This window comes from Haliotis asinina, chromosome 3 (genome assembly GCF_037392515.1).
Source record: "Haliotis asinina isolate JCU_RB_2024 chromosome 3, JCU_Hal_asi_v2, whole genome shotgun sequence".
Classification (NCBI taxonomy): domain Eukaryota; kingdom Metazoa; phylum Mollusca; class Gastropoda; order Lepetellida; family Haliotidae; genus Haliotis; species Haliotis asinina.
Window position 1 is genome coordinate 84,087,369 of NC_090282.1, and position 14,637 is coordinate 84,102,005.

Here is a 14,637-nt window from a genome sequence, read left to right on the forward strand (position 1 = left end):
CTGCCCTTCTTGTGACTGTGCAGGTGGTACCATAATTGGTGTGATCTCTCAGTGATGGTGGAACATAATCGAAATTATGACTTATTTTGTGCGAGTATTACATCACAAGATATGAACAACATATCGATCTTCCACGAACATGAACGGGCGTGTCAGACTGCCGTCAGTAGATTTCTGCAAACCATTTCGTGACAAAGTGAATTTCAAGAGAATCACCACCATCAATTCATTGGAAGGGATTCACGTGAAACATGATTTTATGACTGTCTGGTCAGAATTGGCAATGTTGAAAGTATGACAGTAGGTCTGTGACTTCCCCAAGTAATAATGCTCAGATTAGCAACAGGTTTCCATACAGGTGACTTCCTCGGACATCGGAAAGTCTCGGAGGCCATGAACGGAATTTTGTTTTACATGACACCAACTCTAAACTTTGTTTTTCCTCTAACCAACTTCCAGCGTTTTTTGTCAGCTTCAACACCTTGCAGCCTGTCCGCCTTCCTCTGAAACACATCCAAATATACATGGATTGTCACCACAAGTGATTTTTATCATGGAAACTTAATGAATGTTATTGACGCCGAGGTCATTTTCTGTAATCTATAATCCCTCTGTGGAACGACTCTTTTGGTTGTAAATTAGCCATCGCTGTGACGATGTGCTTTATTTGATGGTCATAGGTTTAAATCCTCGACCCTCACCAATTATTATTTTGTTGTTAACTGGCAGAGTTGATTTCAACTCTCCCAGTACTTATCCACTGACTGACTGACTCACTCACTCGACTAGAGAATAAACAACATTTACGTTCTATAAGACTATTGGTCGATAAGCCCAACCAACTGTTAACGCAAACTAATTACCCGAATTACCAATTATGAGAAGAATAACAAACCAGTTCAATACTTAGACATACCATTGTGAGTTTATAATGTAAATGTGTCTAAACGAAACATATTTCAAGCTGTAGTTACGAAATATTTTAAAAGTGTTCCATATTCCATCACTTGCCAGGTACTAGGTAGCCATAATGATGGCAGGTCTGCAGCAACGCAGTCAGGTCACGCTGACCTTGTATGTGTGGATAACCGTTGGATATCCTTGAGCGTTATACATGACAAACTGCATGTATATACGTTAGGTTTGTCGACAATCCATTTTATTTTAGTGTTTGAAGTGGCATTATTTATTCAATACCATTATCTTCTGAAAGACTAGGAGAGTGAATGTTTCGTTGAATCGTTGTGTTAGACGTTAAAATATACATCACTATCAAGGTTTCATATCGGTAAATAGATGTTTCAAAACTAATACATTCCCAGTTTACTTAAATTACACAAATCCTGTATTTTAGTCAATTTGATATCAAATATTTGATATAAAACAGTGTGTATAAATACTTTATTGGTAAATAAAGAAGAGGTTCTGAATAATTCTGCTTACTCTATATTTCCTCTCAGCATCGTACACCGCCATCTTCCTATTGGCGCTCTGAAATAGGGTGATTGGGTATTCTGATATACAATATATATTTGTGAGGTTCAAAATGGATTCTCGTTCTATGCAGTGGAACACAACACACGCAACGCAATTTTTGAATGGTTACCTACATGAATAACTGGTAGAAATTAAAGGTTGTTCAATCATATTTAGTGTTGATATTAAGACAAACTTTAGTTGTTAGATATTACAATCATGATCGATTATGGCACTGGTACAGGGAACAAACTTTAAACCTAAAAAAAGAAAGAAACAAAGTGATAATTATTCCACCGATAAAAGATGTCCATGCATGAACATGAACGCAGATTGTTACAATCGAACGCAAACCTATCACACGATTGGACATGTACATCGGGTATGGTCACATGCAAATCGGGGGACAAGAGCATGCTTTCCGGCCTCCTTGACAGTAAAAACCTCTTGAAAGAATGTGACGTTTTGTGAGTAGTGGAAATCTAGGTCGAGCTTTTGGCATGCTCCAAGCATGGTCGTAGCCAGCTTACGGTGGCTGCATATTTTAACGTCTCTCAGAGTGGGACTAGAAAATTGGCAGCGGCATAGGACGACTGGGACTGTTGTTTGTGCCCAAAGACCTGGGCGTCCAAGGATTACCGTATAGAGACAGGGCCATTAGCTCATGTACGCAACCGACCGATTTCTGACGGCACTCTAATTGAGAGATGAACTCTTTAACGTGCCCCCCCCCCCGATTTTAATCCCATTGAACATTTGAACATTTGTAGGATGAGCCGGGGCAGAAGACACCCTGTTTACCGAAGACACCCTGCGCCAGGTGATCTCTGAAACACTGCAGAGGCGGTTGCTCCCGGAGTGTGATGCTATACCTCAAGACTTCACAATGAACCTGGTAAGGAGTCTGAGATCAAGGGATCAGCATCAGGGACGGTTACACGAGCTGCTCACTCAGCACTGCAAGCATGGCTACTGTTTGGCTACTGTGTGTGAAGGGTACCATTTAAACTGAGTTAGTCGCAAGCGCCCTTCTGCATTTATGCGATTTTTTTTGTTATCACTGTTGTGATGTCTCTCATATTTGTCTTAATGTCTTTGCAGATCCGTGTAATATGAGCGACCCTTCAATACTGTGCCCTGAGTGCAAATGATGGAAATAGAAATCTGTGGGAATAGTTTGAAAAACTTCGCCATCCGCGTCCGGAAGCGCGGGGTCCGGTTAAACGAGTACAATTAATGAACGTAAGTTTCGTTTTCATACAAAAATCGTCCGGAAGGCGGGGTTTCCGGATATGTGGGGTCCAGGTAAACGGGGTTCGACTGTATTTGATTTCAAATGTAGATAAATACATGTTAACTACAATGCATACAACACATCGGAAATCAAAACTGAAAATCGATTGCGTTCATATAACTTTAACCTTGCAGTTCATTGACAAAAGACTAAAATGTATGAAAATTGTCTTTTCCTGAAACGTTTGCTCGTTTTTCTTCTAGATTAGGGTTTCCCAAAATGAGAACTTGAGGTCCAGAGAAATCAGGAAAAGATAGTACAGAACGAAGTTTTCAAAGAAGATCAACAGTATGATTGAGTTTTTAAAAAGCCAAAAAATGCGTCGAAGAGTGATCATCGATAAAAAAAACATCAATATTTAGCTAAAATGACTCTGCTACGAGATAACTGATCTGTATTCACTAGTCTTACGTTGATTCTGGCTGTGGCGATGAAGAAGAGCTGGAAGCACAGAAAGAAGCAGGCAAGCCCTACAAACGCCCAGAAATCCATGGACCGAGAGAGTCTGTCGTCAAACTGGAAACGGGTGATCACAGCGTGCCAGATGCACACAAAATACATGATGCACATAGAGATGAGGATGTACCTGTCCTGAAACGGAGGAACATCTTCTAGAAATACAAAGCGGCGCTACATGTATTTATCTCGTCATCTACCTCGTCTCGAATTAGTGTGAAATACTGAGCATGTTGTCAACTATGCACCGGTGACATGGTTATTTACTGGCCATCTTGAAATTGCTGAATGTGGCACTCACCACCAAACAGCAAGCAAACGAAACAAAGGAGTATATTATTCTATAGAAACAAAAAGTGCATCTCTAATATTGGGTAAGTGACACTTAACAGGTATGTAAGACAGAAGGAATCACACTAATTATGCAAGAATAGGTGACATATACCAGGTATGTAAGCAAGAGTAAGTGCCACTTAGTAGAAATGTAAGGTAGAGTAAGTGATACTTACTAGGCATGTTGGATAGAGTAAGTGATACTTACTAGGAATGTACGATGAAGTAAGTGATACTTACTAGGTATGTAAGGTAGGGTATTTTAGGTAAGGACTGTGTAGCCACAAACTTGAAGGCAACTCCGGTGAGGACGAGGGTAAAGGAAAGCTGGAGACGGTTCTGGGGTTTTGTCTGGTCCACCGAGAACGTCGAGAACGAGAGAGAACTAATCAAACACTGAAAGAGAGAATTGTGGATTGTGGAGGGTTGTCCCAGAATTTCAAATATTTTTATCATTCCTCTAAGTTTATATTCTTAAAATGAATTTTGACATGAGAACCTCCACATGCTACCTCCATTGCTACAATGTTGATAGCTATTACGGAAATCACCCAAAATCTAAAGTTTTTATGTCTTAAAACCTGGTTTTGAAAGAATTCCGATGCAAAAACGTTAAATTTAAATTTTAATTCTCTTCCCACTTCTGTTTTGTATGCCATCGGCCCATGTACACATAGCAGAGTTAAATATCAGATCTCCTCTAACGAGCTCAGCACTGTTTAGGTAATTACAGTCTATGAGTAATGAAATTTAATATATTTGATGAGAAATCCCAATTCCGTATGTACGTATTTCTCAATTATACATATGCCAATCAGTGACGACATATGACATGAGTCTATATAACTTCCACGTCCAATAAAGCTGCGATTCTTGATACAAGTTTACCAAGCCCAATGACTATTTTAAAAAAACGAAAGAAAAGAAAACATATACTGAGTCAAGAAAGAAACTGCACATTCTTTCTTCAGGGCAGTATGAAAGAACAAGAGATGGTAAGATGGTTAAGTTATTTTTTCATTGCTGACATCTGTGTGATGTACTCGATACACTGACAGTGCCATAACCAGTTCCTTTTGGCTACACCGCCGCTCCAAAACATGGATATACAGAATGTCAAGTCACAAGAATACAAATTCGAAATTTCTCAGTCCAATATTGTGTATGGCCGCCCTGTGCATTCACCACTGCCAAACACCGTCTCTTCATCGACTGTCTGATGCTTGTGAACACGTGGTTAGGGATTCTGCGCCATTGCTCGTGCAATGGTCCTGCAAATTCTGAGGTTGGTTCCTAAGACCACGGAGCCTTCTCCCAAGTGCATGCCAAACGTGCTGTATTGGATTAAGGTCAGGGGACCTCGATGGCCAGTCCATGACGTTGATTCCAGCGTTTTGAAGGAAATTTGGTGTCAACATCGCGGTTTGCGACCGAGCATTATCATGCTGGAACTGTAGACCTGGGCCATGAGCCGCCATGAAAGGAACGAGTTCAGTGGTTAACACCTGGTCGCGTATATCAGCCGCTGTGAGGTTTCCACGGATGACCAGAAGTCGGGAATGGTTGTTTCCACGGAAAGCACCGCACACCATGCAACTTCCGTCCCGAATCTGTCGACTTCCTGTACACAACACTCAGCATACCGTTCACGACATCCTTTCCAGACTCCATGCCTGCTGAGGGTAAACCTGGATTCATCGATAAAGACGACTCGATTCCAGTCTTTCTGGGTCCATCGGAGGTAACGTCACAGCAGACGCTGAGGTTGATGAAATGGCGTCAATATTGGCCCACGATATGGACGTCAGGAATGGAGATTGGCACCCCGCAACCGATTTCGAATGGTCTGTGAGGACAGTCAACCTCTAAACATCTCAGCCCAGATTCGTGTAGCCGGCAGAAATCTGTCACGTAGGTGACGTAGGACGATGTGACAGTCTTCTGCTCGTGACGGCACACTTGGACGACCCGACCTTGAGCGATCAGAAGTGGTGCCAGTTTTTTGTAGACGACCTCGCAAGTCATACACAATACGACGGCTGCATCCCATTGCTCTTGCGACGTCAATAACTGATCTTCCCGCTTGGAACATGTCAACAGCACGTTCACGTTGCACATTTGACAATCATGGCATGTAAAGTACCGTTAGAACTGTGGTTTAAAAGTATTTTGTCACTTCTTGAGACCGATGCAAACACGTGCAAATGAAGAAACCTTCGACGCGAAAATAACATGATCGACTGCACGTGCAAAACCTGATTTGGCACTAACGTCATTTGCACAACGAATGGATGGGTTTAAGTGGGTTTTGCTAACGTTTATCGAGAGTCGAAAGATAGAGATCCCATTTCGGATACATAGATGTATCATCAGAGAAAAAAAATGTTGATTATTTTTAAAACTTACATTTTGTGAAGTTTTTTTTGACTCAGTATATGTCGAAAGCTATCAAAAAAAGCTCTTTCAGTACCTCCGCCCTGTATGGCAGTGGCAGCTCATAGTTTACATAGTTCAGAAAAAAACAGACTCAAATGGAAGTTTTGGTATTCATTTTTAAAAACAATCTCACAAAAGGAGCATAACCGGCTGTATCTTTACACACTGTAACAACATAGTTAAAAACCCAAAACAAAAATAATTATAATGCGTTGATGTTGCAGTAGCTTCTCATCAAAATACCACATCTTACTATGTCATAAATGACCACTGTCATGACAAAGGAATGTTTCTGTCGTAACCCTATATTTGTACAATTAGCGCGTTACCGACACAGCATGACATGACCCTTTTATTCCTAGTGCTATGGGTACGTAAGTCCCAAACATTTCAAAGTAAATTTAAACTTTGCACTTGATTAAACGTAGAATATATGTATTTTTGATGTATGGGTAAATGCGTCTAAACTGCTAACAGCTGAAGGGATGGTATCGACAGGTGGTTTATAATTTAATTGTGTATATTGCTAATATTTATCTTTTTAGATCACAATGCATGCATACATACATACATGCATACATACATACATACATACAAACATACATACATACATACATGCATACACACACACATACATGCATGCATACATACATACATACATCCATGTATACACACACATACATGCATGCATACACACACACACATACATACATACATACATACATACATACATACATACATGCATGTATGTATGTATGTATGTATGTATGTATGTATGTATTCCCACATACATGCATGCATGTATGTATGTATGTATGTATGTATGTATGTATGTATGTATGTATGTGTGTGTGTATGCATGCATGTATGTGTGTGTGTGTGCATGCATGCATGTATGTATGTATGTATGCATGTATGTATGTAATGTATGCATGCATGTATGTATGTATGTATGTATGCATGTATGTATGTATGTGTGCATGCATGCATGCATGTATGTATGCATGTATGTGTGTGTATGCATGCATGTATGTATATGTGTATGTATGTATGTATGTATGTATGCATGCATGCATGCATGTAATGTATGTATGTATGTATGCATGCATGCATGCATGTATGTATGTATGTATGTATGTATGTGTGTGTGTGTGTGTATGTATGTATGTATGCATGCATGCTTGAACGTTGTCGTTCTGCGAGATTTTGAGTCAGTCTGTGCGTCACGCTGGATGGAAACTTTGACAGTTTCTTATGAATTATCCAATCATTTCATTGTCTATTTTTAATTTGCTACATCTTACCACCATGCTCTTCCCCTGAATATTCTACACGTATTGATCCAAAGTAAGCAATGATTAGATGGCTGGATGATTAGTCTTGCAGTTTGTGGGAATCGAATGTCATTTAAATTGAAATTGAAATTGTCGAAATTTGAACAAATGTTAGAATTTAAGTATTTTTGCTGCGTTTATTCAGTTACTGTATTGAATACAGCTGTCGTTCAACAGAGCCAATTGCCTCCTCAGTCTGCATCTTTACAGTAAAACCGTTCTCACTCCAGATATTTTACAAGAAAGTGGTAATATGATCCGTTGTGTTATAGCCTTTTCTAAGCCATGCATGTAGCGCAACTATACTGATGAAGAGATCATTTAGAAGAGAAGAAAATATCGATTACAAAACATCCATTACTGAATCTGTATGATTCAGTGGCTCAATAACCATCTTAGCAAATCCTGTTCGAAACTTTTCTTGTCTCAAAACATTAAACATAACTGATACAGTACTGCAACATTGGACAGCCGCTGAGCTTTAACACTGGGCCTGCGCCTTAACCTTGCTTCACGTGTTGTGATATCCGTTGTAAGATCACCATTACCTTGACATCATCACCAGTACACAAATCACACAACCATTCATTCTAATTTAAGGATATAAAACTACTTAATTCACCTGCTAAATGTTTGAAGAATACACAGACTGTCAGTAAAGTTTAACACACTCTTATAATATCCAAACCATTCATGTCTGGCTCACCATCTCGGGGACAGGACTATAAATGTTCAGTAACCAATTCAACATAATGCTCACAGCTGTTTGTCCTTCACGCCAAAGAAAATTTAAATTTGTTTCTGAACGTATTCAAGATTGCATATTCTCTTACTCACACCCGTTCTATATTTAATGCACTAATCGTTACTCTCTTTACTAATCACGGTCACGGGTACACGTTTCTTCATATTCTGTTCTTTTCCCTTTTCAGAGACTTCCTATCTATTCCTTAATTTACAACACATCGCAACTAACGCTACACTGGTCTCCGTGTTCTCACATTCCTTATTGTATTATATTCCTCCAGATGAATATTACCTAGCACTTGGGGCATGAAGTAGCTCCATTGTGTTTATCTTTCGTCACGACTCCTCCAGATGAATATTACCTAGCACTTGGGGCATGAAGTAGCTCCATTGTGTTTATCTTTCGTCACGACTCCTCCAGATGAATATTACCTAGCACTTGGGGCATGAAGTAGCTCCATTGTGTTTATCTTTCGTCACGAATCCTCCAGATGAATAAACGTTGGAAGATAATAAACATATAAACTCACCCGTTGGAGACAATTACTGAGCAACATGAAGGTACAATGCCACGTATCTTCGACAATATTCTGGCCTATATTATGTACAGTCATATATGTTGGTGCATATGCATTCACTTAAGCTTCCTATTGATGCAATAAAATACTTATTTTCCCTTGCGACATGAAGGAAAGCGATAATGTATGTATGTATGTATGTATGTATGTATGTATGTATGTATGTATGTATGTATGTATGTATGTATGTAATGTATGTATGTATGTATGTATGCAATGTATGTATGTATGTATGTATGTAATGTGTGCGTGCGTGCGTGCGTGCGTGCGTGCATGCATGTAATGTATGTATGTATGTATGTATGTAATGTATGCATGCATGCATGCTTGAACGTTGTCGTTCTGTGAGTCAGTCTGTGCGTCACGCTGGATGGAAACTTTGACAGTTTCTTATGAATTATCCAATCATTTCATTGTCTATTTTTAATTTGCTATTTCTTACCACCATGCTCTTCCCCTGAATATTCTACACGTATTGATCCAAAGTAAGCAATGATTTGCGGGAATCGAATGTCATTTAAATAATCAGATTACAGAACACGGTGTCTTTTGGTTTACAATTCAGTAATGGAGGTGAAGTTTGTGACTATAACATCAATAAGTGATCGGTTCATAACCCCTGGATATCGTCTCGAGTTAGTAGTAGTCACCACATTGTTAATTATTCAACGGTAGAACGGGTGACCTTTGTGAATATCATCTATAAAAACACATACCCTACTAAAATGTCTTCTAGCTAAGTTTAAGTTTTCAGCATATGATACCAAAGTGTTTTTTTTATAGCAATATCCTCCTCATTACCGTTAAATATTTGAAATTAGTCCTTGGGGACACGAATGATAGCCATTTTAACGATAAACACGTTATCAACCATAGCTATTTTTGAGTTCAGGACAGAATGGTCATTTATAGTATCAGCTAAGGTCGGTTTACAGAACATAACATATAGTAGTATTGTTATCTGTGGGGTATTAGTGCATGATTTCATTACTGGCACACAAAGTCAGCGCAAGCATACGTTCAAATCATGTTATGATTGAAATGATTTAACTATAGGTGGGTGAGGATTGGTGCCAGGAAATATGATACCTTAAGGCTCCCTCACACTTATAGTATTCCCAGAAATTATTGAGAATCATGTTGCGTCATGTAACTCATTACGTTTATTAACTTCTGGCGTTTTACTTACATAAACATGTTAAAACATCATCCTTTTACAGTCTCAGTCTTGTTTTAGTACTTTGTTAGACCTCCTCGCTCAGCAATGCATGCCTGAATACGCCTAGGCACACTACCCATCAAAGTTTGTATGTAATCGTGTGACAGGGTATCCCAATATTGGACCACCTCGGCCTTCATATCTTCAATATTTCTCAGTCCCTTTTGGTTTATTCTGTCCTTCATGACTCCCCACACATTCTCAATTGGGTTTAGGTCTGGGCTGTAACTGGGCCAGTCTAAAACTTGAACATTTTCGCCCGACAACCACTGTTTTGTGTAGCGCGCAGTGTGTTTTGGGTCATTATCATGCTGGAAAATCCAATCATCTTCATACAATGTTTGTGCTGTCGGAAGAAAGTGACCATTTAGAATGTCAACGTATCTTTCTTTTGTCAAGTTTCCAGTGAAAACACACAATGGCGTCACTCCGCGAGCCGATATGCCACCCCACATGTGAAACTTCGGGCTATGTTTTGGTCGCTGGTAGATAGGTTTGACAGTACCTTTGGTCCAAATTTTCACACAATTAGGGAAAAGCCAAAGAGAACTTTCATCCGAAAAGAAAACATTATCCCAATCTTGATTTTCATGAGCCCGACACCAGGTTAAACGTTTTTCCTTTTGTGCATCTTTCATCAACGGCGAGGGAATTCCACGTTTTTTCACCCAATTAAGTCTCTGTAATTCCTGCCTAACTGTTTCATTGCATACCTGAGGACTTCCTCTGCTAATCATTTCATTTCTGATGTTCTCAACACTTTTCAATTTGCCCCTACTCACAATCTGCCCCAGTCTTCGGCGATCCACAACACTGAATTTCCTCGGCCGACCTGCCCCTGCTTTGTGCTCTATCCCGGTTCCTGTTTGAATATTCTTCAAAGTTCTGTATACTGTAGACAGAGGAATACCATGTCTACAAGCTAACACTTTAGCATCAGCCTCATCCCTTTCAAAATCATCTAGAATGAGCTTTCTTTTCTCTCTTGCTTTAAATTCTGCCATGTCAACACAGGAAGCCGTCTGCTCAGACAAGGGAGATAACTCTTGACGTAATGAGCTGCCTTCTAAGCCTTCAAGAGTTGTTTCCCTTATTTAGTATGCTTAGTGCATAGTGAAAGCCCTTTTTCCAATCTTAGCATCATTAGTAAAAAAACAAAGATTTTCTCAATAATTTCTGGGAACACTGTATTTCGGTTTGACCGGAACCAAGGAGAATCAACCAGAAATTTTTTTCCCAGATTCGAACGGAAAATAAACAGTTTTTTCAAGCTTTGTAAAAAGGCAATTTCATATAATGCTATTTGACGTTTCAGTGACACGTGACCACATTTTTATGTGATTCGGCGGTGTTCTCATGCGCCAGGGTTCACTCGAAGAGCATTCGGTACTGCCTGAATGTATTGCAGGTGTACTTGAGTTGTATTCCAACTTCAGTCGAAATATTCCGATACGTTTGAAGAAGTATTTTTTTGTGCATAACAGTTGCTTACACTTGAGAACAGATGGATTTGTATGATATGTAAACTGCATCCTACTTGCATGGTAGCATGGACAAACTAATAAAGTGGTATTCGTCTTCTATGACATGTAAAAGACACTTACTACATGTTGCTATAGTATTATCTACAATGTCCTCTTTGAAACGCAACTGTTGGACAGCAAGTTTGTGCGATAAGCAACGAAATTTACATGAAACACGCCGCAAGTCTCTGTTTGTGTACAACGCAGTATGTTTCCAAAGCTGACTTGTACGATGAATAAACCGAAAGTGATTACTACCAATATCACTGCTCCAAGTTTGGAAACAAATATCCTTGCAGCGTTGCTTAAATGTTGCCATGAATACATCTACGTCGACAAAATCTTGAGTAATCCATACAAAAAAATCCAAATTTAAACGATAGTGACCGAACATGAGAGACCCAGTTAACATTTCCATTTTTGTCAAAGACTTTAAACATTTCACAACAAGCTCGCGATACCTATAGCTACCCATTCTCACGAGTCTACACCAGTACCTGAAATAATTTACAGTCGTTTGATATCTATCCAACTCCCCTAACCCAGTTTTTGTAGACACAAACTTCCTAAGCCTAAGTGCCTCTTTAAAAACGAATCCTGAAGCTTTTCAATATCTGCTCTTAATGTATATCCCAAAATTTCAGCGCCATAAAGCAAAATAGGTGCTATTTTCATGTCAAATATATTCTTAGTCATTGCATGAGGTGTGTCATACTTTATCAACATGTTTGACAGGAACACGCTTTGGACCACACTAGCCTTGAGGAAAATAAGACACCCAAATACTTATAATAAATACCAGCTTTCATTTCCTGACCATCATAAAACCATTTGTCTTCACGTCTAAGATAACCACCATTTCAAAAGACAGTTTAGACTTATCTAAATTCGCTTCCAAACCCCCTTATAAGCAAACTTTGTGTAGGAAATCTAATTTTCGTTGTAGCCCTTCGACAGAATATTTAATCATCTACTAGACTGACATCATCGGCAAAGAACAGCAGTAAAATGTCGTCCAGTTCCGATTTCACAAATATACCCCTTAAGCCACTATTTTAAGCTCGTTTATGAAAAATATTTACAATATCGGACTTAACATACACCCATGTCTGACGCCATGTGATGTTGTGAATATATCCGACCTATTACTAGCAACTCGGACGCCCGCTTTGCCCTTACTATACATATCTCTTAAAAGCCTATAAATCTTGCCATGATCAGCTTTGCTTAACAGTACATGCGATAACTTGTCAAGATCTACCAAGTCAAAGGCCTTAGGGAAATCAATAAATGATTTACGCGAAACCTATGACCAGGTTTCCAGAGGTACTTTCGGACAAGCGACTGTAAAATGAAAACATTATCAAATGCCAAATAATCTTTTCCAAAACCTGCCTGTGACTCGTGTGAAGTTTTGTTTAAACCAAGCCAAGCTCGTATACGTGAATCTAAACTACTAGTGAATAGTTTACCCATTACACTTAATAAAGAAATTCCCTTGTAGTTGTTTGGATTTTGCCTTTCACTCTTCTTATATAAAGGCACAATAACTCCAACATTCCAACTATCCGGGAAAATCCCACTATCAAACTCTGCATTAAATAGCATTTCTAAATATAGAACAATCATTGGGAGAAACTTTTAAAACTCTGGAGGGATACCATCCATGTGGAGTCTATCCCGACTTCGACTCATTCGAGGCGCATTTGAGACATTCTAATAGGATTTGAAGTGCCTTGTTTTTTTATATTCTCCCTCGAATATGTTCGGAATAGTTAGAATGCCGTTAGAAATCAGCATGAAAATTTAGAATGCATGTCGAATTCACCTCAAATGCCTTTCGATATTTTTCCACTTCGAAGGTACCTCGAAAGTTTTCAACATCTTTAAAACATTCGGGCATGTTACAAGAATTGACCCAAATATACTAGCCACATAAAGAGACTGTGCATTGTCAAAATATTCTCCAAGTTGATAAGTACGATAACAATGTCAAAGGTACATATAAACTTTAATGGAAGGATCATGAGACCATAACAAGTCGGGAGAATCAGTTGAGCAGTCAATCACAATGACGTCACGAGTCCACAAGCGGGACAGTGGTCAAACAACCATGTCACAAGCTCAATAACCGGTATGTCCACCATCGGCTTTGAGAACAGCAGCACATCGATGACGCATAGAGCCTATCAAACGTGCAAGGAAGGCTTGTCGGATGTCACGCCAGATTCTCTCAAGTTCTGTTGCAAGGTCAAGGACGTTATCAGGCGGATGAGGAAGACGGCGTAGACGTCGATCCATCTCGTCCCAAGCATGCTGTATCGGCTAGAGATCCGCTGAATTTTTACAGACTATGGCAGTACGTCAACGCTGTGGTGCTGTAAGAAATCCATAGCAACCCCTGCCGTATGACGGCGTCCTGTTGGAATGTTAACCCAGGGCCATGACGTTGCAGAACAGGAATTGCCACAGGTCGAAGAATCTGATCCCTGTAGCCCACACTAGTTAAGTTGCCCTGAAGAATCACCAAAGTTTGGCGTGCTGTTGTTCCACCCCAAATCATCACCAAAGCGATTCCTCTCCAAGACACAGACCTGTGCATAACGTTCTCCCAAGCGTCTATAAGAACGATGACGTTCATCACATGACTATGGGAAATGTTAAACCGGAACTTATCAGTGAAAACAACATTTCTCCACCAAATCAAGGGTCTGCGGACATGCTTTCGGCACCACATTCAGCTTGTCGATAACGTTGTGTCAGGAGAGGTCGTATGGCGGGACGTCGTGGTCTGATCCCAGTATGACGTAAACGTTGTTGAACTGTGTTGGGGGTGAATTCGGCGAAGTCCTGGGGTGATCCGCGCAGTCATCACTTATCCATCGATCGATGACGTCACCTGTATTCCGGTAGCGTCTCACCAGTGCAGAAATGATGTTCCGGTGGCAGTAGAAATGTGCAGCCACTTGCCGTTGAGATATTCCCCCACGGATCATCCGAATGGCCTCATGACGTTGTGCCGACGTTAGCCTTGGCATGTAATGCCTTTCAACCGCTGGGTTTTTTTTTTTGAACGATCGCAAGGGCAGAGGTTGAGCTTTCCAAAGTGACAGTATTGTGCGATATTCATTTTGCTGTTTCTCTTTCCCGGAATGCACGTGCAACAAAGTATTGCCACGTGCATGCATGTTGGATACATGTCACTAATCTCTGAGTTTAAATCCATATGTGTCTACACAGG

At 39.9% G+C, this 14,637-nt stretch overlaps 1 protein-coding gene across 1 annotated transcript in view; it reads right to left on the reverse strand.

The window, feature by feature from the left end:
- Nucleotides 1–410: 410 nt before the first annotated feature.
- The window catches only part of LOC137277162 (cys-loop ligand-gated ion channel-like), a 43,967-nt gene continuing 29,740 nt past the window's right edge, over nucleotides 411–14,637 (reverse strand). Inside the window, exons 4-7 of the mRNA XM_067808836.1 lie at nucleotides 3,800–3,955; nucleotides 3,182–3,361; nucleotides 1,444–1,491; nucleotides 411–503 (exon numbers count right to left, since the gene is read on the reverse strand). Of these exons, the coding sequence (XP_067664937.1) occupies nucleotides 411–503; nucleotides 1,444–1,491; nucleotides 3,182–3,361; nucleotides 3,800–3,955 (477 nt within the window). The remainder of the gene's footprint in view (nucleotides 504–1,443; nucleotides 1,492–3,181; nucleotides 3,362–3,799; nucleotides 3,956–14,637) is intronic.